We start from the raw sequence: 22531 nt of genomic DNA, 5'->3' as shown, positions 1-22531 counted from the left end.
TCTATTTAACATTTATAAATTTCTAGATGGAAATGTACGCAAAAAATTGGTAATAGAAATTTCTCATCACAGTTTCTTAAGAAAGATTATGAGTAGATTTTGGGGAGGGGGAGTGAATACAGCCAGCTTGATTTAATTTATTATTAAAGACATAAACATTATGGCAATTACCTGTCTTATAAAAATAGAATAATTTGTAGTAAACTATTTGAACTGGTTTAAACATACAAATACACGGAGAACTTGACATTCAAGCCATTCTATGACCAAACTAACAGACAAATTCTTCCTCGGTCTTCAGATACTGCGACCCACATCTCATTACTACCTTGGAGAGCCAACAGCTTCAAGAAGTCTGAAACCATGACTGTAGTAAGATCTATGAGGAACTGAACTCCATTTGTAATATTAGCTCTAATAGTAAATATAATAACAATTTGAACTTCTTAATCTTCATTATTCACTAGACTCTTGCTCTTAAATTTGAAACTCACGTATAAATTAAAATTACACACTAACGCCGCAATAAAGCATGGTACAATTGTTCGGAAGTGACCAACTAATTTTACGCCTAGAAAGATAGCAGAGCATTTAATTAAGTTTTTCGTTTAAAATGACAATGTGATTAAACTCATAATGCGTTTTGTCTCTCAGATATCATCCCGAACTAGCTGAAAAACAATCCAACACGCTGTAGCGGATGAAATCTTCGATACGAAGCAAATGTTTTTTTCGCTGATTCTATGATTTCTCATGTTGTCTAATCGTAAGCGATTGATGCAGATCATTTCCTTACCGACCTGATTCTGTGAAGAGTGAGAAGGAGACGAGTGATATTCACAGCGCATGTTGCTTCAATAGAAGTACAAATGAATACCAGAGTTTTAGATTACGTCCATTAAGACATATAAGCATACTCGTATATCACAGTGGATGTTGGTAATGTCAACAATATCAGTCGTCAACTGCAGTTCACTCCTAAATTTCGTGTCAGTTTAAAATTTTCAAGTTTTTCTATTCATTTATTTATTGTCGTACAGAACCCCAGAAAGAAATAACCTAAGGTGCAGCTAAAATGACTCTCATTTCTCACTTTAGATTTCTTTTAAATTTTATTAAAATAATTCTTTCGTAATAAAGCGTAATGAAATCCCTTTTTCATTCAAGTCATTTTCACTGAACACGAAACTTTAAACTGCCAAATTTAATTCTAATTAAGCTGAGGTTAGAACCTTATATTACTCTCAAACGACACTCTCTGCTTCCAGCGGGCTTTAGAAGCTCTAAATAGAGCAAATGCAAGAATCGCACGGTAGCGTTCGAATCCTGACCTCCTACTGGCGCTGCCACGTGTTATTTTTTCAATTTTTATCTTATTGCTTCTTAACAGACGAGGTGAACGAACCTGCTTTACTACTAATCATTCTTCCTGTTCATTAACTTTGAATGACTAAGCTGAATCTTCAAGAAAAACAAATCTTACAATTGAGTTGTACAACTTTCAGAATGTCAAATGGACATTTTTATTTACATATTCCAAAATATACCGAAATAGTTGCTAACTAAGACGACCTAGATAATTTAGGTATATAAATAAATCGAAACACTATCTAGATAGTTTGTTGTAGATAAAGGTGGGGCTAACTTGATAAGTCCATTGTACATTGTTCATTCTCTCAGTCTCTAATGGTAAGTCGATAATAATGGCGAAAGCCGAAAGTGTACTAAAATGTGGCCGTTGTTGTCAGTCCTACTTCAGATGTCAATTTGTGTACAGCTAAACAATGCTCCAAACTCTTCACTTTGTACACAGATAATAAACACTAGTAAAATATATTACTAAGCACTCTTTCATGGACAATGTTCACCCTATGTTTATATCTTGCTATTCACATTGTAGCAGGTAAGCTCAATTATTATTTTATTTAAAAAAATGATTTCGTTAATCTCGTATCACATAGTTTACATATTTATTTGAAACAGATTTCTCTAGAAAATTCCACTAATTTATTAGAAGAGACTTCAAATCGTGAGTTTTACTTTATAGACAAATAAACATCGTGCCCACTGCAGCGCACATTCCACGTTCGTCCAATTACTATTTTCTGAATAGCAACTATTTTTTTCTTCATATTTGTTGCGGGATGTTCAGGTTTTTCCATTTCTTCTAGTACTTGGGCAAAAGATCTTGGTGCTCGTAACTCGTGATTAAGAAGTGCTTCACACGCTCTAATATGGATGCATACAAGCGTCAAGTTTTAAAGAAACAAAAGATACTCACTAAAAAGTTAAAAAATGATCCAAGTGCATCAATAACTTCTCTTTTTTTTGTCACATCTATAGCATTTTTAAACTGCTAGATCTAATTTTTATGTTGCTGACTCATATTTGTAATTTTTTCAATCGAAAAACGCTCAATTCAAAATATTAAATAGATTAAAGAGAACTTACTTAACAATATTTGTCATTACAGAAAAAAAGAGAAATGATAAGTTGCAACCTTTTCCCTCCGGCTTGACTGCTGAGATCTGGGCGTCACGAAAATTCATTCTCAGAACATAATAAATATAGATTGCTAATTTTAGCTATACCCATTGCTACATCGTTTGCAGCGACCTTAGGAATTTTATTTTGCTTTTAAATTGCACTTTAAAGATGTATTTCAAAGAAAAGAATTCCACTTAAAGATAAATATGGTTAAAGATTGGTCTTTAGAGTATAAATGCTCCTAACTTGAATTAATTTAAATCTATCTTAAGTCGGTTGCAGTTCTTGATTAGCTTATACATACTATATCATTAGGAAAGAACAATTCATAGTCAATTTTTCTAGCTATATTTAGTTCTTCATAAGAGCTAGAATACAGAGAGAGATCTGTATTTTTATTCTCGTTAATTCGTTTTTATTCCAAAAACCCAAATCTCTTTCTTTGTATCTTAGATGAAAAACTAAATATACATAGTTCTAAAAAAAATGCTGTTTCATTCTACTAGCCAAACTCAACATTTCTAGTAAAATAGTATTTACCAAACCTATTTATTATCAGATCCTCCATTATCGTGAATTATTTCTATTAATGTATTAAATTTTCATTAAAAAGGTTCTTAAGGCCGTCAATAAATGTATAAATTTTTTTTTAGGACATAATAGTATCGAACAAAATAAAGATCCGACTAAGATTTTTATAAAAAATTCAACCACATCAGATTTTATTGCTTCTTATGTATTTAATGTTAATAAATATGTACATTTCTTATTACATACCAGGTAAAATATATTATTTTATTCATTTATGTCTAATCTTATTCTTCAATTCATTACAAATTATATTTAGAATCAAATAATAATAATACTTTTGTAAATGTGTGTATATATTTTTAAAGAGAACTTGATAAACCTCAAGAAATAATTCTTTATGATGTTTTGAGTGTTTTAAAATCAAACTTTGATCCAAGGAAGAAAACCAAAATATTGGTGCATGGATGGCTGAGTTCTGGTAGTTATTACTTTAGTGCACAACTTAGAAACGGTATTTGGTAATTTTATGCTTGCAGCTTTTCATGTGCATTATTATGGATTTTAGTTTTTTTTATATATTCATTAATATTTTATTTTTTACAGCATATATTCAAGCTCGTGACTATAACATAATTGTTGTTGATTGGTCGACATTTTCTTACCAAGTATATCCAATATCACGTTATGCAATTAATTACGTAGGTAAGAAAATTATATTATTCTTAATTACTTTATACTTACTTGGTAAGTAAGATATTAAGTTTTCTTGAGTGTTGGAGTAATGGATGTGAAGCCTGTAATTGTAAGTGAAAGGCACCAATTCTACCTCATCTTAATTCTATCACTCAGATTTGACCGTCTTGTCTATCTTGTGGAAATGAATAGTTACCCAAAAGCACCAAACACCCTTCAAAACAAAAATAGATCTTACTTGAAGTGAGGAGAAAACTTATTGTCTCCTTGTCTAATTCGTTGAAGCCAAATTTCCGAGTCATTCTCCAGTTCGCTCATCGTCCAATTTGTAATTTGCCATAAAGTTGTTTCTTTACATTTATAGTATAATAATAATTTCTGTAAAAGAAATATTGCTGACTCGAACATTGAAAATTTCCAATTAATTTTAGGACCACATGTAAGTAAATTTATAGATTTTCTAATAGTACAAGCAGGATTACGTCCTGAAGATGTTCATATTCTTGGACACAGTCTAGGTGCTCATATCGCTGGGATTGCTGGTATACGAATGAAGTTTGGCAAAGTTGCACGCATTACAGGTAATTGTAATATCTATTTATACTATCAACTATTAATTGTATCGTGTTAATAACTATTTATTCTAAAAAAAAATAGGTATGGATCCTGCTGGTCCACTTATCCATGGAGACAGCATGTGTAGACTTGATTCTAGCGACGCTCACTTTGTGGATGTTATACACACCAGTATTCATTATTTAGGAGTATATGAACCGTTAGGTCATGCGGATTTTTATCCTAACGGCGGTGGTCCATTACAACCTGGTTGTGGATTCGAAATAGGTACATATAAGAAGTTCATATTTACTTTTTTTTAACGAGTTATAATTCTAAAAAATAAAAAAAAAATCAGAACTGTAACTCAGTACATCAGATGCATGAGTGGCAGCTATAGCAGTCGGCTGGAGGCTGAAGGTTACATTATCCAGTGACTTCCTTTATATTTGTAGAAGAATTTCAATATCATTATGTATCTTTGTAATCAGCTAAGTTGGTTGTCAAAAAAAAGAAAATTTTGTATTCATTTACAAATTTAGCTCAAAAAAAATGGCCACCGACTTATGCTAGTTTAGGCATTTGATAAGATCGGTCTTGTCGCTGCATTCTTAAGTCGCAACCTTTAAGCAGTGGTTTTATTATACTACAAAGTATAAGTTGGATGAGTTTGATGATTATCAGCCAGTGGTCTGAAAGTCTAGATGATTCTGTTCAAATAAGGAGAAATCTAAATTTTTATTCTTGAACGAGGCTACTTGCTGGATGAGGAATTGAACCGAAAATTACTTCATACACTGTCCCTTGGTATGTGTCAAAACTATGTGTGTAGTTTAACTATTTAAGGTCAAACAAAGATATATACGGGAAATGATTTAATATGTTTCTTGCTGTGGGTAGAGAAAACCTTCCAACACTCAATGTTGGGTTGAAACCGATCAAAGAATGTTGGGCGAGTCAGCTTAAGGCTTTCTTATCGCTTCAAGTAGTGATAATTTCCAGCTGTTATTAGAAAATGAGGTGGTACGGGTTGCTTTCAGGGAGTTTGCAGATTTTTCAGGAATATGCATTGATCCACCGAATGGCATGGAGATATGTGCCATAGTTGAGTGAGGGTTTTGAGTAATAGTAATTTGTTCGCTGATTGGGCTGTGAATGGGTCAAACAATGATTCAGTTATTTTATTGCTTTTAGTGGAGAATTAGTTCGGTTAGTTGGGGGCCTTTATTTTATACGAGGTGTTTGTGTCTGGAATTAATGTAATTTATTGTCTGAATGTGGGTGGAATGGAATTGAACATTAATTCTTAAGTTGAAATTGAACTTCAATTTATTGGACTTAGTATTGTTTTTCGGAAATAATTATTCTCCCAAAAATATCAAGTATTGGATGGCAGGTTAAGCTGGCCAATTGTTAGTTAAGTGTAACTGGTCGGGATAATCCGTGGTCCTACGGGCCTGCCCATGGTTACCCAGAATAGGTTTCTGCCATTTTTTTTTTTTTTAACTTTTGTCAGATTAATTAGGTAAGCTTCATTCTTATGGTTCGAGTTTGCCCTCAGGTACTACCCCTAAGTAGGTTAAGTTTATATAACGGCTTTTAAGAAAGATTAAAATTTGAAAATCCACGATTAGTGATTTCATGCTGCGAAAAAAAGAAAAATAAAAGTTGTAAACAATGCCCACAATACTGGGCTTCTTTGTAGAGAGCGTGAGCTCAGCAAATTTATGGAAATCTTTAGCACGATTTGCTCCAATAGTCTGCAAAGGATCTTTAGGTTCCCTGCAGAAGTAGTTAGTCCACTTTCTCTTACTGTTGGAAGTACTTGCTTATGTTGATCTATAATTCTAACGAGTGAAGTAAAAAAATTATATAGAAAGTAAATCTTTGGTCATAGACATTATTTACAATCAAGCTTTAACTAAATTTTTGTGTATGTTTTCTTTTCATGTCGTACAAATTCAACAAATAATTTTTAAATATATTTACAATTACAGGTATATGTACACATAGGAGATCTTACCGTTATTATATAGAATCTATATTCAATGAACACGGGTTCCCAGCCCAGCGTTGCAACAGTTGGGATCAATATGTGGCCAATAACTGCAGCGGTGAGGTGGCATATATGGGTGAAAATGTATCCCCAAAGTGAGTAATTTTTTCTGAATAATAAATTATTTCATTATTATTATTATTAAAAGGAAATAAATAGTATCAAAAAGGCAGGTACAGGAGAACAGTAGAAATTTCTGCCAATAGAATTCGCCACAACAAACATCATGTAATAAATTAGGTACAAGTACTTGAGCACAAGTAATTAAGTACAAGAACAAATTAAGTTATAATTTCTCTCTAATTATTTTACATTAATTTGTTATCTGCGGGCTTTCTTTTTCTGCTTCAATGTTTACGTCATTAAGTAAAGTAGAAAACCATAGTTAAAACGTAGATATCAGTAACTCGAAATTAATACAGTTACACCCAACCAGGTACAATTTTAAAAACGGAATTTTTATTAGTCTCGAGATTACAAGAACCACTCAAATAATTTACCATGCTTACAATTTTCTATGAAACTAAAACTTTTATTGTTTCCATTTTATTCTTATGAAAAACTGTTGTACTTACAAGTTTTAATGTTTGATTCAGAAAATGATGGAGTATTGTTGAATCACATGCTATATTATTATTCTCTAATCTTATTTATTTATGCATTTTTTGTATTTTTTTTAACAAAAAAAGGTCCAGAGGAAGATACTATCTAAGAACTGCCACATCTCCGCCTTTTGCTTTAGGAGTTAATTGTGAAGAGAAGCCTACTCTCCAACCTTACAAAATAAGAACCAACGATAGAAGAACTAATTTAGTCATATCTAGCTCAGAATTTAAAAACTATGGAAGCTTATATAAGTAATTTTTTATACCAAGAATTTCTGACAAAAAAGAACCAGAATTTTAAAACAAAATTAGTTTTTTATGGGCATAAACTAACTACTTCTGCAGGGAACCTAAAGATCTTTTGCAGACTATTGGAGCAAATCGTGCTAAAGATTTCCTTAAATTTGCTGAGCTCACGCTCTCTACAAAGAAGCCCAGTATTGTGGGCATTGTTTACAACTTTTATTTTTCTTTTTATAGAAATTTTAATTGAAACTTCTTGACATAGGGGATTTAGAATTGAATTATTGAAAGAAACTACTTTTGAGACTCCGATTATTTTTATTATTATTATTTCGTTAAATTGAAGAAATTTTATGTAATGAACAAAGCGATACGGCAGATCAAACTTATGTAGAAGGATAATCTAGCAATTGTTAAAAGAAGCATTAGAGAAACATTTCTTTAAATCAAGTCTCTTGCAAAGGTTACTTATTAAACTGTATTTTATGTTTTAAATCATTCATTGATTTTTCTTTAATGATATTTATAAGATTGTGTTGATTCCAACAGGCTTTGCCATTTTATTATAATATTTAGATTCTCAAAAAAAGTATGTGCTTATGCTGTAAATTACAGTTTATTGTACAGTAATATTACAGTATTTACTGCATTTCTGTTTATTTGAAGTTTGTTATGGCTCTCTAAGCTCAGCTGTAAGAAAGTATGTCGAAAAGTTATGCGCTTAGAATCTATAAATAAGAACAAGTTGTTTAATAGATAACTCACAAGTACGACCTACATTTATTCACTTAAATTGGAAATTGTAAACATTCATCTATTATAACAACCTTAAGGGTTTTCACTGCTGCGAACTCAAAACCTAGAATAAAAGGAGAAGTAATTCTTTTCGTGTAAAAATACTAGTCCTGAAAACGCCAAAGTCCTTTTGAGGTCTTCACCACTATCGATACTAGATGGGAAATGGAGAAAAAAAAAATTAGAACTGTGTTGAAAACTAAAAATCCACATCCTGTAAAAAAAGTAGTTAAAACTAACCTGGACTTAAGGACTTCAAAAAAAAAAAGGATTGGATTCTTTGAAGTGTAAAAATGGTCTCTACACAATATTACAATATTATTTTTAAAAAATATTGACAATGTCTCTTTGATGAGAAAAAAAACAACATAATTATTAAAAGATACTTTATATACACAAAGTGACGAATTGAAAACAAAGAATTATAAAAAATATTAAATTTTATTTACAGTTATTTAAATCTCAAGATCTGTACAATATAAATTATGAAAGAATTATTAAGAAAACCAAAAATGTAAATCTAAATCTGTAGATCTTTGCATTAACATAAATTTTAGTTTTATTTATTTATTACAATATTTACAAAGGCTGAAAGTAATTTAGTAAAATCTATTTATTTTACCAGCTAAGTTTTTTATATAAATAATTTACTGTACAAGTACTAAATAATGTACAAATGTAGAAATTTCAAGGAGTGTCCTATGGGAATCATTTAAAATGACTATGTACCAATGTACAAAAAAAATTTCTTAACATTATTTAATAAATATTGGTTTCCAGAAAATTGTCAAAAATTATGTTAGCTTTCCTTTTCAGTTAAAACAGTTGCAAAAGGGAATGCATTGTTGGTAACAGAATAAAAAATTCCTTTGAATCTGAAACAAACCATAAAATAAATACGAAATTCAATTTTAGATTGAATGTTTATCCCATTTTATATATATATATATATATATATATATATATATATAATTAAATGACAATTAAAAAAACCAAGCGATGCAAAGATCTAAACAAAAAACTGGAAGATCAGGTCACTGCGCTTAGACTTATTTCTCCGATTAGATTCTATCTTTCTGATCCCTGACTAACAACTGTACTACAGAACAATCAGTGACAGATTGCAAAGAATAGAACTGCAATAGTTATTTAATAGGTGATAATGAATACGACAGAATAAAGCAGAATGTATTATCCCTCTACCTTCATTAAAACGTAATGTGTATCGTTTTCTACAGGCACTATGATGTGCTATGGCCCACCTTCCCCAACTTGTTTTGCACAAAAAAAAACCTTGAAAAAGAGTCGTCTTGCTTGCATTTATTATGAAAATTGTTCATGTTCTGTTGGTACTTGTTAAGTATATTACCTTTAAAGAAGACAACAAATGGATTACAGTTGAAACCCGCTTGAATATGAACCAAGTGTAGTTTCTTAACAATAAATAACTTCCATACATTACAGTTTCACTAAAACTGACTGAACTGAGCAAAACAGAACGCACTTTCCAAGATATATCTGAAGTTAGCTCAGGAGATATATCCATGCACAAAGAAAGGAAAAAACGCCATGCGCTACCTAATTAGGTATTTGGACTCTGTTATTAACTGAACTAGAAGACCTGAAGCGTATACCTAGAAAACTCTTATATGAAATGCTATATGATGTTGGTTTATTGTGAATCTTGTTTTGTTAATATCCAGTTTGAAGGCAACTAAATTAGTATATAACTGATCTCGCTTATTATAATTAAAAAGCGCAATAAATAAGCTGTCTAATTTAGATACTTTGTAAAGAAATATAGAGCCGGTGGCAATATAAAACAAAAGGTGGCTATAAATTAACTTTGTTTGATTTAGAGGCTTAATGAAACTGTTGAGATGATCGCCAAAGAAACTAAAAGCAGTGACAAAAAGTGGGTAATAAAAGTAACATTTCCTTAAAAAATATAAGTACAATTGTAATTATAATTACCTGTTCTCAGCTCGAAATCCCATACGAGCTCCCTTTTCTACACACTGTACAGGTTCCTCTACGGGTAAGGCAGTACAAGTATTTGCTGGAAATACGTGTCCTTCAATTATTGATTCTGAGAAGATTTGGTGAGCTCTTGAATGGCTGCAAGTAGCTGTTAAATCAGAAAATAATTTATTTTATAAAAACATAATTCTTAAAAAAATACTTGTAAAATTATGATATTTATTTTTTATTAAAAATTTATTTTTCTTTCCTAGGTATGCCCTTAATTATACTTATACTAATACTTATACTATTTAATCTATTCGGAGACCAGAATTTTTCCATTATTTCATACTACCTTTTCCTCCATTTAAATTACAACAAAAAATAATTCTAGACTTGCCAATTAAGCCTTCAGAAAATTCTTCCAGAGGAAATAATAAAAAATAAAATTTACAGGCATAAAATAAGCCTGGAATTATTTTCAAAATGTAGTTTATAAGGAAGCAGTGAATAATAAGAAAAAAAATCCTGATCTATTTAGAACTTAATTTTAAGGGAAACTGTAAAAAATAGAGCCCAAAATTTTTACATTCACACCCGGTGTAAAGATATGAAGTGGTCTTTAGAGGTCTTTATAAACAAATCAATACATAACGGACGATAATAATCTTAATTTCATGTGGACTATATTTCTGCTCAGAGGACAATAGGAAAATTTAAACTTTAAAGTTTCCCGTACTCAGGAAAAGGTACTTAGGACTGTGTTCGTTATATAACTGGGGAAAATTAAAGAACATAGTCTATTATATGGCAGAGGGCCACATTCTGCGAAGATTCCACGTTAAATGATTAAAGAAGGATTTATTAAATAAAGATAGGAAATCCAATTTTTAATTGGTAAGAAATGGAAAATATTGTATTATTATCACTTACAGTTTTTGGTTGAAGAATAACATTTTGAAAAAGGATTATTTTAAGTTCAATTAATGTGAATGTTTTTATGTAAAGCCATACATTTTTGTGTGGTGTAATATACATATGTATATGATGGAAAATTATTTGCTTTGTAGCAGATTTTATTAATCATGTTTCAAGTAGTTTATTTCATTTTACCTGACTGGATTTATGATTTTTTTATTTTATTTTTTTCTTATCTCACTTTTTATTGTCATTGTCATTGAATAAAAACAATATTACTTCAGAACTCTAGCAGTCAATTCTAAAGGTTATTAAAAATCTTTAATTTGTAAACAAACACATTATAATATTACTATTCTTACTACGCATTATAACTAGCAAAATTCTAAAAAATAGGGATTTTTTCTTACATTCCCTTTCTCTGTGACATGAAAATTCGTATCGTTTGATCTTTACGATACACTTATGACAATATTAAATTACACGTTAAAAGAAAATATAACTTTTTCGATTGACCGCAAAACTCAGCAAACAACTTAAAGTTATGCTTTTTTTTAGTTTTTTTCAAAAAAAAAAAAAAATCCACTTCGGTAAGATAAAAGTGCGTTTTATAAGGCACTGATTTATAAAAAATAAACTTTCAAATTTGGGGAAAGTGCGGCTTTACTGAATTTTGTTTTTGACAAAGTTTTGATGACGCTGTTTAAAGTAAAAGAAAATTTTGTTTGTTACTCAAAATCTAGGGATTTTGAAACCTCGTGAGAAGAGTAAATTTCTGATTTTTTGAGTGATTAATTCACGATTTTAGCATTTTCGTGTAACCATTTTCAGATTTGTTAAAAATTTCTAATTGAGTCAAACAACTGTATTATAATAGTAGAATTTAAATAAAACCTTAGGATTATGAAGAGGCATGATTTAATTTTCAATAGAACAGGGAACTACTTACTACTATGAAAAAAGCCACTGCATCCGGGTTGTGGACTAATTCCTCCATTTGGATAGAAATCTGCGTCACATATTGGATCCTCGAATGCCACAAAACCTCCACAAGTGTGTATGCAATCTACAAAATCAGCATCATTTGAATCCAATCGACCTTCTTTGTCATCAACCTTGAAACCTGGGTAAGCGGGATCTAGTCCTACAACAATTTACACAAATTAAAATTCACATTGTCGTTTGCTGATTAAATGACAAAGTTGAATAATGATACCAAGGCGATTTATTCTATTTATTAGTTAAATAGGTGAAACATCATTACTGTGCAGTTAAATTTAAAATAAATAAACAGTCTCCAAATTATCTTACACATTTTTCAAATAAGTTTCAAACCTCTGCATTAAGAATGCGAAAAAGAAATAGTTTAAATAAAATAATGTCTGTTTCAGAGAATTTCGAAACCAGTACAATACATATAGTAAAATTAATTATTGGAAATCATATTAATAGAAAAATTATCCTTGTAAGAAATAATTTATTGCTTATATTTCTTAATTTCATGTAGCTTTAGTTAAGAAATGATGAAATAATAATATACAGGGAATGTTTGATAACACTACATAAATTAACTACATTAAATTTTACATCGAATTACACCTCATTCATGAAACCCGGCCGCCTTGTTTGTCACTGGGTTGTTTACAAAAAAAAAAGGTAACAAGAAGTAGAATGTCGCTTTTGCTAATTTTTGGCGACGATTCGCTCGAAACCAACTTGATTTGCGTTGTTACAAAAAATTACCTAATTTAACGAGGATATGTCCTTTATTTTAAAGAAAAATTAAGAATTTTATGTTTTATACAAAAAGTGGGAAAAATTGTCAAAATTGGTAGTTCTTAAACATAACACTTTTTCGTTCAGTTTTCATTCTTTAAACAACTCTCCTGTCGGACAATATTAATAGAAAGAAACCTTCTGATTAGTTGAATCTCCGGTATTTGCAATCTTTCACATGTTTTCATTTAATTTTTTATTATTATCAAAGCAATGCAGAGTAAATGTAATTCACAACAAATTAATAATTATTTTCACGGCCACTCTTCGATGATTCCTTGAAACCTGATCTTAAGTATACGGTATCGCCCATTTTTTCAGACCCAGTTACAAATTAGGTATCGAGGACGGTTGTGGAAGCATTTAGCTATTATTTTTTTTTTTAACAAATCAAAAGTAGTTATACGCTGGATTCGAACTTGGAATTTCTGGCTTCTATGCTTCGCGTAACCACTGGACTAACTTCCCATTTACTGAGATAATGGCCTCGAGTTTAATAAAACATTTTTTATTTTTTCAGATAACATCAAAAGCTTTGGCAAAAAATAAACAAACAAAAACAAAATAAAATATAACTGTTATACACACATGAAATTACTCAATTTTTACCAATTTAATTTCTATTCTTACCTGTTACACGTCCAATTTTTCCTGCAGTTATCTTCTTAGCCGCAAAACCAGCAACATGAGCACCTAGGCTATGTCCAATTAGATGAAAATCGTTAGGCTTTGCGCCTTGTTTGCATAGAAAATCAATTAATGAAGCGCAAATTTGGCCAACTTTATCTGTCCAGTATAGAGCGGTTGGATAAAAAAAACTGGACAGATAGCTCCAATCAAGTGTTATCACATTATTAGCTTCTTTCAAATCTAAAATTCCTAAAAAAAATTAAAACTAATCGTACAATTTTGCTGGAAAATCAATAATAGTCAGAATATCTATTAACTCTTATTAAAGGATAAACTTAAATATAATAATATACTGACTATCTTTTATTTGTAGAATATAATCTTCTTTAGAGTCTGCTTGAAATCCATGTATGATTATTCTTGTAGGTTTCAACGGATCCCAATAGGAATTTTTTAACGAATCTAAATCATCCAGAATTAAAGTTTGAAATATATATTTATTCTTTCTGAAAAATAACAATGAATAAGAAAATTAAAAACTTATTTAAAATTGTTGAGAACACTGTAGTCTCCGTGAGTCTCTATACAAATGTTTGGGAAAAGCTGGTCTAAATAAATAAATATTAACAGTACAAAGTGAATGAAAGTAAATATAACATATCCAACAAAAATGATTTTAAAGATGTATAACATATTTCAGAAATATCTGAAAAATAATATGGTTGGAAATTGTAAATTTTACCAAACCTCACACACTTACTTAAATTAGAGAAAGTAAACAACACACCACGACTCCCTTTTATTAGAATTATTAAAAATGCAATCCATAACTTTAGATAAAAAACAACGAAATTATTCGTTAGTTAGTTTAAGTTTAGTTTATGTACTTGAATAAAACAATTAATATCTGATTTAGAGTTGTCTTTGTGCTGTTGTAGAGTGAACATCTATTTTTGTGCTGTCTGTTTTTTTGTTACAAAACCATAGTTCTAAGAGGTTTTAAACCGTGATTTTTGACGTGAGTGTAGGATTCTATAAGAAGTTTAATATAGCAAAAAACTGCAAAATTCTACCGAAGGGATTTTTAGTTATTTAAAGATAAAGATTTGTTAATTATTAATAGTAAAGAGAATTTTGCCAGTTCAGTGCTTGTTTTTGTGAGTGGTGGGGATATAGTTTTATGTTGTTATCTCATCCGTTCTCTTTCTTGCACCGAATTATTTACCTGTTGATCAACTTTGTTGATACCATCAGTAATTCTTACAAACATCTTTAGAACTTTGGTAAAGATTTATTCCAATTTTTTATGAAACTTGTTTATTACTTTACAATTACCGTGTTGGTAAACAAGACATCTGGCTCTATTTATTTTAAATTATTTTTCTAAGCTGGCTGCAGGCTTATTAAACAGCTTTTTCTCTGCTTATTGACAATTTAATTCTTTTTGAATTTAAATTTCTCAAATTATATACGCGCAATATTTCTAATACATTTAATGAGTCTGGAAAGTATTGACAAATATTTGACGCCAAAAAATAAATTAAATAAGCGAAGGCGCACTCAGAGTTCTCCTGAAGTAGATAAAATCTGTCAAGTAGATTGCAAGATGGGTGAAGCAAGTCTTAATCTGCAAACATCCTGGATGAATGAGATGAAACTAATGTTAAAGAGTATGAGTGAGCAGATGTCACAGCTTGCAACTAAGGATGACCTCATCAAGATTGATGAGAAAATTAATTATGCAATTTCTGGATTTGAAAAGGTTAAAGAAGAGCTGGTTGTGATCAAAGCGGAGAATAAGCAGCTGAAGGAGAAACTAGCGGACTTAGAAAATAAATCTAAAAGAAATAATCTCATATTCAGGGGTATACCTGAGAGCACAGACTACAGGAAAGTGGTTCATGAATTGTGCGGAAGCTTGCTGGGGCTTACGAGTGAAGTTAATATAGTTCAGGCATTTCCTATAGGCCGTTCAAGAACCGGAAGAAGAGTAGTATTAGTTGAGTTCGCCAGTTACAAGGACGTTCTTCTTATAATGTCCAGTATGCATAAAGCTAAAAATACGGACATTTTGATACAACAAGATTTGTCGTATGTGACACGAAATAGAAGAAACAATCTGCTGTTTTGGAGAAGAAGAATCATGCAAATTACACCTGGAGCCAGGTTGCGATTACGTACAGATGTACTAATATTAACTGTTAACAATCGAACTGTTAAGTTCAAGTGGGATGACGAGGATGGTCTCATAACAGAAGAAAGAGGAAATGGTCTTGCATTGCTGGCTGAGATAACAGGTGTTGACTTTCTTAATCTTCCTAATGAAGCAGGTAGTGGTGGAAGTGTTTCTGGTATGACAACTGAAGGTACTCCACATTTAAAATGACAGCAACTAGGCGAGGCCCTATTTTATTTTATCTACATCATCACGGTCACGGCGTCGGATGAAATCTGCGTTAAGTATTTAGCCGATTGTAAATAATTTTTTATTAATTAAGATTTTGTCGTATAATATTAAAGGATTAAGTAACAAGCAAAATAATACTGATTTTTTTGAGTTTATAACTAGTTTTGATATATTTCTATTAAGTGAAGCTTCTGTTTTGAAAAAGGACATAGCTAAGTTTGAGCACTTATTTAATGGTTTTGTTTTGTATTGGGATGTGGCTATAAAAGAGTGGTAAAGCAGGTAGAGCAATAGGTGGAATTTTAATGGGTGTTAGGAGTGATTTGTCTGAAAAAGTTATGTTTGTGAATATTAAGTTTTATTAAAGGTAAATGTGGGCACTCAGCTGTTTTACCTTCTGCCTGTATATATAAATTGTAGTTTTTGGGAGCAAAATTTTAATGATATTTGTAATTTTTGTATTGAGAATAGAATGCATGATTGTTTACTTATTGGGGATGGTAATGCCAGACTGTCTGATTTACAAATATTACCTGATAACATTAAGACTAAAAATATACATGCTGTAAGGGAATCTAAAGACAAGATATTGAATAGAGAAGGAAATAAACTGTTGGGGATGTGTGAAGATAAAGATTTATGCGTATTGAACGGAAGAACAGCTGATGATCGTGAAGGCGAGTATACGTATGTCAGTACACGGGGTAGTTCACTCATAGATTATTGTTGTGTGCCTTATCCACTTCTCAACTATGTTAATAGTTTAATAAAAAAAAAAAAAAAAAAAAAAAATTCTCTCAAATTTACTCAGTTCACATGCCTCTTGAATTGTGTTTAAAATTAGATTTTTGTTTTTTGTTTTTGTAATCAATAAATTCAGAAAGAATTACTATTATAAATAATTATAAAACTCTTATAAAAATACTATTATTAAATGTTCGTTTTGTAGCGTAACAATTGACATCACATTTGTTTAGTTTTGTACAATTACTCATTATTTTTCTTTTTGTATTAAGTGGCAACTCGCCTGACGGTCTATGACCAAGGCTATACATTTGGTTAAATTTTCAATGTAAATCAATAAATAAATAAAATAATGTTTAATAATAATAATAATATCTGATTTAAGTGCAAGTTTTGTGCAGCAGTAGCAAGAAAAAAATCATCGGTTTCGTTCATTCTTTGATTAAATTGATTGTTACTTTTTTTTCGACGAATTTCTCAAAATATTTATAATTTTATTAATCGGCAAAGTTAGCTTTAACATTCTAAAGCTTAGAAAAATCACTCAGAAAACGACTTATTTCCCGATATTAAGAAAAATATTAGCTTTACAGCCTTGGCAATATTTTTAGTAGAAAGGGGATGAAATAATACATAAAAAATAACCTATCGCGTGCTCGTCTATCTCTTTGATAACAAGTTAAAAAATTGAAATATGATTAATAAATACCAGATTTTGAAATGGCCTAGCACCTTTAATTTTGAAGATATCGAATTCCGGTTTCCTGCTTCTTTCATAACCTTTTATACTCTTTAAAACTGTGTACATGAAAATGGGGATCAACTGCGAAACCCTCACTTTTGGACGCGCGTCAGCCGCGTATGCGGGCAGGAATCTAAAATCAAGTCACATATTCTGAAACTAGAGGTGACGAGCAACAAATTTTACCTCTACCATTTTTTGCTCAGGTTAACCGTTTAAGCATGAAATGCATTTGAGCCGTCTTAAAATGAACACCCGTATATCTACATATTCTTGATGCCCTTAACTAAAATAGAAACTAAGTTAGTGTGAAAGAGAATAAGAAAGCACTCACTTAGTAAAAAGTTGAAATAAAGTTTGGTTCAATATATTAGGTTCTTCATCATTTTCAGCAAATGACAAGAATTGATCTGTAGGTTTGTTTAATGGAGGCAAATTATTATTCTGCTTTAAATAGAACCATGCAATTTCTGACGATACTTGCGACTTGGATTTTAAAGCTGGATACCATTCAATGAAGTTTTCTGGATTTGGTCCTGTAATAAAAGAAATAAAAAAAATCAAGAATTGAATTATTATGCTCAAGAGGAAAAGATCGGACTCAATTTAATTATATAACTCCTTAACAAAAACTTACAGTTTAAAATGTTAAGTATAAGGGTTGATTAAACGCCAAAAGATACACAAATCAGCAAGTATCCATCATTTCATTTATACTTTATTGATATTATTTAAGTAATTTTACTGCATTAACTTTTCCTTCACATTTTTAGAATTTATTAGATGTCACAGACCCTTATGCTGGCCACTACATTTATAATATTACTATAAGTAAAATTAGGGAGACTAAATTAAATTACAATTGAGAAATGAATAATTATTGTTGAATAATCTACTTGTTATTAACTGTGTTATTTGTGCTCACGAATATTTCGGTAAGACGAATTCAAGACTGAAATATTGTTTTAAATCCTCCGTGATTGAAATTCTATTCACCGGTTGGGAATAACATTGTCAGGTTAAAGAAAATTGACTGAACTTAATGTAATGGAATGTCATGTTTGTTACTACAGTTATTCTTGTCAGTTAAACATCTTTCCTTTCACAGATAAATGAACCACAAAGATTAGACTGAAGCCAGCGTCTTCTTCCTTCACATTCAAGAGTCTTTTCCTTCACTTCTACGGTTACTAATTATTATTTATATTCCAACAAAAGAAGAAATAGAAGTAACAAAATATCTCAACCGCTTTGTAGCTCACATTTTGTACTTTGTAATCCACACTTTGTAATTTCCTATTAATTGCTTCAAATCAAGAAAGAGGGCCAGTAGAGGGTGCTTTAATCTCTAGACTCAATGCTATGCTATAATTGGAATCAATACTACTATAGAGAGAAAAGCTATATTTGTGCTAAACTAATATGGAGTCATTTTAGTAGTATTGTAAACTGTACTCTATCAGTGGGTTTCCAATCTTTGTGAAAGGGAACGAGAAGGTCATAGAATGAAGTAGAAAGCTTGTCCCATTTCAAGCACCCACTCCCCATTTTTTAAGTTAAAGCCGAGATAATGACGGCATTTAACAAAAAATAATAATAATAATAATAAAACATTAGAGCAAGAAAAAGCCAAATACTCTCTCTCTTGCAAATATTTCACTGTTAATATTATGCTGACACTGCAGCACGATTTCGAATGAGAAAGAAAATCCTTAGCAACGACCCTAGACAATCTTTACTAGGAACTTATCTTAAAAGTGCTCTGGTTTCCTTCGGCTTACCAACTAAGACAGCCAACAAAAAAAAAAAAAAAACTCTAGGTGCTGTTTAACACAACAGAGAGTAAACTGACGTACTATACTAATGCCAAGAATTCTACTCTATTCAGAGAACGATAGCTGAAGGTAATGGACAACTTAGCATTAACTTGAGTGTGTATTGTTTTTAGCTTTAGACAGTTAACTGATAAAATAAAAATAACGACTATTAAAATAAAAAGGTATGGATAGGATAAATTTGTATTTTGATCCTAGAAAAAAATTGTGAGAACATTTAAATATTAAAGAGTTAATAAATTTTATCTACAAACTTAATAATAATTAACACAAGTTATTTTTGTTAAGAAACCAAAGCATAAACCACTTGGATCTGCTTAAAGAATAACATGCTGAACTAAACAAAAATTAACAAGGCTCAAATTACAACCCCTTCAGTCTGAGCATTCTAAAAGATATTTCCTACTAACACCAGTTAACTAATCAAATTGAACCCAAAATTCGTTTTTTATATGAACTTGTAAATTCTCTTTATTGTTCAATAAAAATTTATTTAAATGCTACAAGTCTTTGACTTCAAATATGTCGTCTCTAGCTTCCAATCCTCGAAGATAAATGAGGTTCCTTTGGCCGAGATAATGCCGAGTTCAACCAACTAGTTTCATGCGGTTAAAGTAATGTTCCTTCAACCACTTTTGCTATAATTTAATGCCCAACTTTTCTCTTAATTTTTGCATATGCATTCAGGATTAAATATTAAGTAAAGAAAATTACTTACCTTTAATAAATCTCGAAAGAGCAAACGAGGGAAACACTAGTAAAATAATTGTAATGTAAGATCGCATTGCAGTATTCAAATGAATATTCAGTAAGTACACACCACTTTGTTTCTTATCATTCTCTTTTTATACGTAAAATTTAAAAGAATTTAGGCAATATTTTGTCAGCCAATAAGACAATTCAAATCAATTTATTGATAAAGACACTACAATAACCAATTTAATTTCAATTACTAAAGTATTTGCTCAATTTTTTATAAATATGTTGTTTTTTTTTACCATTTTGAGGTTTATTAACACTATCCAACTGCGCAACTACATATTTGTTTAAATTATTAACAAAAGAATGTACAATATTTAAATTGACTCATTTTCTGATATTCCTTCCGTATTTTATGAAGGAAACTTATCATTTAAAAGTGCATTTCCATCATCCTTGGGACGTGTATGTTTCTTCTTATGCGTGAACAAGTTGTAATAGACTTAAACCTGTTCACGCGCGAAGATATGAAAAAGAAGATATAACTCTAAAAATTAAGCTTCCTCCAGGAAGTACTCTTTCTTTTGATTCAGGACTTCTTAGGCTAGAAGCAAATACAAGGCTACAGCAACAGAAAAAATTCTGGTAAAACATGACCACATTGGATTAAATATTAACAATAAGAAAGAATTAATGATGCTGCTTTTTGCTGACGATTTACTGATATTTGGAGAATCCTGGGACGATGCAAAAAAAAAATCAGTACACTAAAAAAATACTGTGCAGACAATTCTACCACACTTAATTTAGTTAAAAAAACTATAATAATACCTTTCTCTAAAACAAATAAATTAAAAAACTTAAAAAAAATTATGTGGAATGATAAGATTCTCGATACTGTTAAAAAAATCTAGGTGTCCCATTTACTTTTAATTCTAAATTTAAATTCGCGGCAAACCACTTTGTTAACAAGTCGACGCCGCAGGTGGGCAGAGTATTAAGCATCTTAGCTAAGGGTAAATCTAATTCTTGGGAGTCTAAAGTAAAATTATTGGATGCCATAGTTTCATCTACTCTTCTTTATAGATCGGATGTTTGGGCATTTAGATATTTATACGTAGTGTAAAGAACACAAGTGAATTTTTTTAAGCAATTGATGGGTTAGGCTAAAAATACCCAGGATTACTTAGTGCGTCTGGAATCTGGTAGACCTCCCTAGAGTGTGCAAGTGTTTAAGAGAACTCTGAACTATTGACTGCGGATATTAAAAATGAGTAAAGATAGGCTACGAGGGTCGTTTTAAAAGTCCGTGCAAAAATAAAAACTACTTAATTTTTTGGGGTAAACCTTTTTTATTTTTCAACATAGTCTCCTTTTAGGCTTATACACTTCGTCCAACGCTGCTCTAGTTTGTTGATCCCTTCCGAATAATAAGATTTGTCCAAGTCTGAAAAATAGCCATTCGTTTCTGCAATCACCGCCTCGTTTGAATAAAATCTTTTTCCCGCCAGCCATTTCTTCATATTGGGGAACAAATAGTAGTCCGAGGGAGCCAAGTCTGGAGAATAGGGGGGATGTGAAACGAGTTGGAACCCTATTTCCATTAATTTTGCGACCACAACTGCTGAGGTGTGAGCTGGTGCGTTGTCGTGATGGAAAAGGACTTTTTTGTGGGCCAATTGTGGGCGTTTTTCTTGCAACTCGGTTTTCAAACGGTCCAATAACGATGAATAATATGCACCTGTAATAGTTTTACCCTTTTCCAGATAGTCGATGAGGATTATTCCTTGCGAATCCCAAAAGACAGTCGCCATAATCTTTCCGGCCGAAGGAACGGTCTTCGCCTTTTTTGGCGCAGATTCCCCCTTGGTAACCCATTGTTTAGATTGTTCTTTGGTCTCAGGAGTGTAGTGGTGTATCCATGTTTCATCCAAAGTGACGAAACGACGCTTAAAGTCCTGCGGATTCTTCTGGAACAGCTGCAAACCGTCCTTGCAACACTTCACACGATTTCGTTTTTGGTCAAGCGTGAGCAATCGCGGCACCCATCTTGCGGATAGCTTTGTCATGTTCAAATGTTGATGCAAAATATTATGTACCTGTTCATTCGAGATGCCCACAGCACTAGCAATCTCATGCACCTTCACTCTTCTGTCATCCATCACCATAACATGGATTTTATCAATGATTTCTGGAGTAGTAACCTCAACAGGGCGTCCAGAACGTTCAGCGTCACTTGTGCCCATATGGCCACTCCGAAAATTTTGAAACCACTTATAAACTGTTCTAATCGAAGGTGCAGAGTCACCATAATGTTTATCAAGCTTCTCTTTAGTCTCCTGAGGCGTTTTGCCTTTCATAAAGTAGTGTTTAATCAACACACGAAATTCTTTTTCGTCCATTTTTTGAAAATCACTCGACTTCCTCGATTCAAACGAATGCCAGACACAAAGAAATAGACCGATCTGGCTGAAACTTGGTGTGTGTTCTTCCAAGAGATGCTACTAACTAAACATAACCTCGATACGCGCCAGTGGTGCTATCTCTCTGACTTTGCACGGACCTCTCAAACGACCCTCGTACCAAGAGTTTGTTTCCTCAGGTTGAGAGAACCACATAATTCAGGGTATAATAAAGTTGAATGGAACTGATTCACACGGCTTTCTGAATGGTTTAGTAACATTGGGGAGTCTGATATTATTCACACTAATAGTGTGGAGTATATTGCAAAGAATATCCCTGATTTAATTGAGAAGTAGATATGATCTAACTGGATGTTGAGAGAGCAATTCATTCCGGTTATAATCACACAGAGAGATAAGTTTGTTAGGAATCCCAGAGGAAATATTCATT

General features: G+C 31.4%; 2 protein-coding genes across 4 annotated transcripts; one reads left to right on the top strand and one right to left on the bottom strand.

Moving 5' to 3' along the window:
• Positions 1-1654: 1654 nt before the first annotated feature.
• On the top strand, positions 1655-8749 carry LOC141456702 (pancreatic triacylglycerol lipase-like). 3 transcript variants are annotated; one of them, XM_074132908.1, is made up of 8 exons: positions 1655-1903; positions 3141-3267; positions 3456-3529; positions 3622-3720; positions 4143-4292; positions 4369-4554; positions 6264-6417; positions 7012-8749. In XM_074132908.1, the coding sequence occupies exons 1-8, from the start codon at positions 1861-1863 to the stop codon at positions 7181-7183; spliced, it is 1005 nt and encodes a 334-aa protein (XP_073989009.1). In that variant the 5' UTR covers positions 1655-1860; the 3' UTR covers positions 7184-8749. The 3 variants fall into 3 exon arrangements, with proteins under 3 accessions (XP_073989009.1, XP_073989008.1, XP_073989007.1); XM_074132907.1 differs by having other exon boundaries at positions 3384-3496; XM_074132906.1 differs by having other exon boundaries at positions 3384-3529.
• On the bottom strand, positions 8335-19844 carry LOC141456700 (pancreatic triacylglycerol lipase-like). The gene is made up of 7 exons (XM_074132904.1): positions 19698-19844; positions 17479-17680; positions 13609-13757; positions 13252-13500; positions 11795-11989; positions 9940-10093; positions 8335-8840 (listed from the first exon to the last, which is right to left on the bottom strand). The coding sequence occupies exons 1-7, from the start codon at positions 19762-19764 to the stop codon at positions 8765-8767; spliced, it is 1092 nt and encodes a 363-aa protein (XP_073989005.1). The 5' UTR covers positions 19765-19844; the 3' UTR covers positions 8335-8764.
• Between the last annotated feature and the right edge of the window lie 2687 nt (positions 19845-22531).

Source organism: Rhodnius prolixus, unplaced genomic scaffold (genome assembly GCF_049639745.1).
Source record: "Rhodnius prolixus isolate KJV_2025 unplaced genomic scaffold, Rpr scaffold_10, whole genome shotgun sequence".
Taxonomy (NCBI): Eukaryota; Metazoa; Arthropoda; class Insecta; order Hemiptera; family Reduviidae; genus Rhodnius; species Rhodnius prolixus.
Note: the sequence above shows the minus strand (reverse complement) of the source record. Positions and strands in the feature narration are given on the sequence as shown.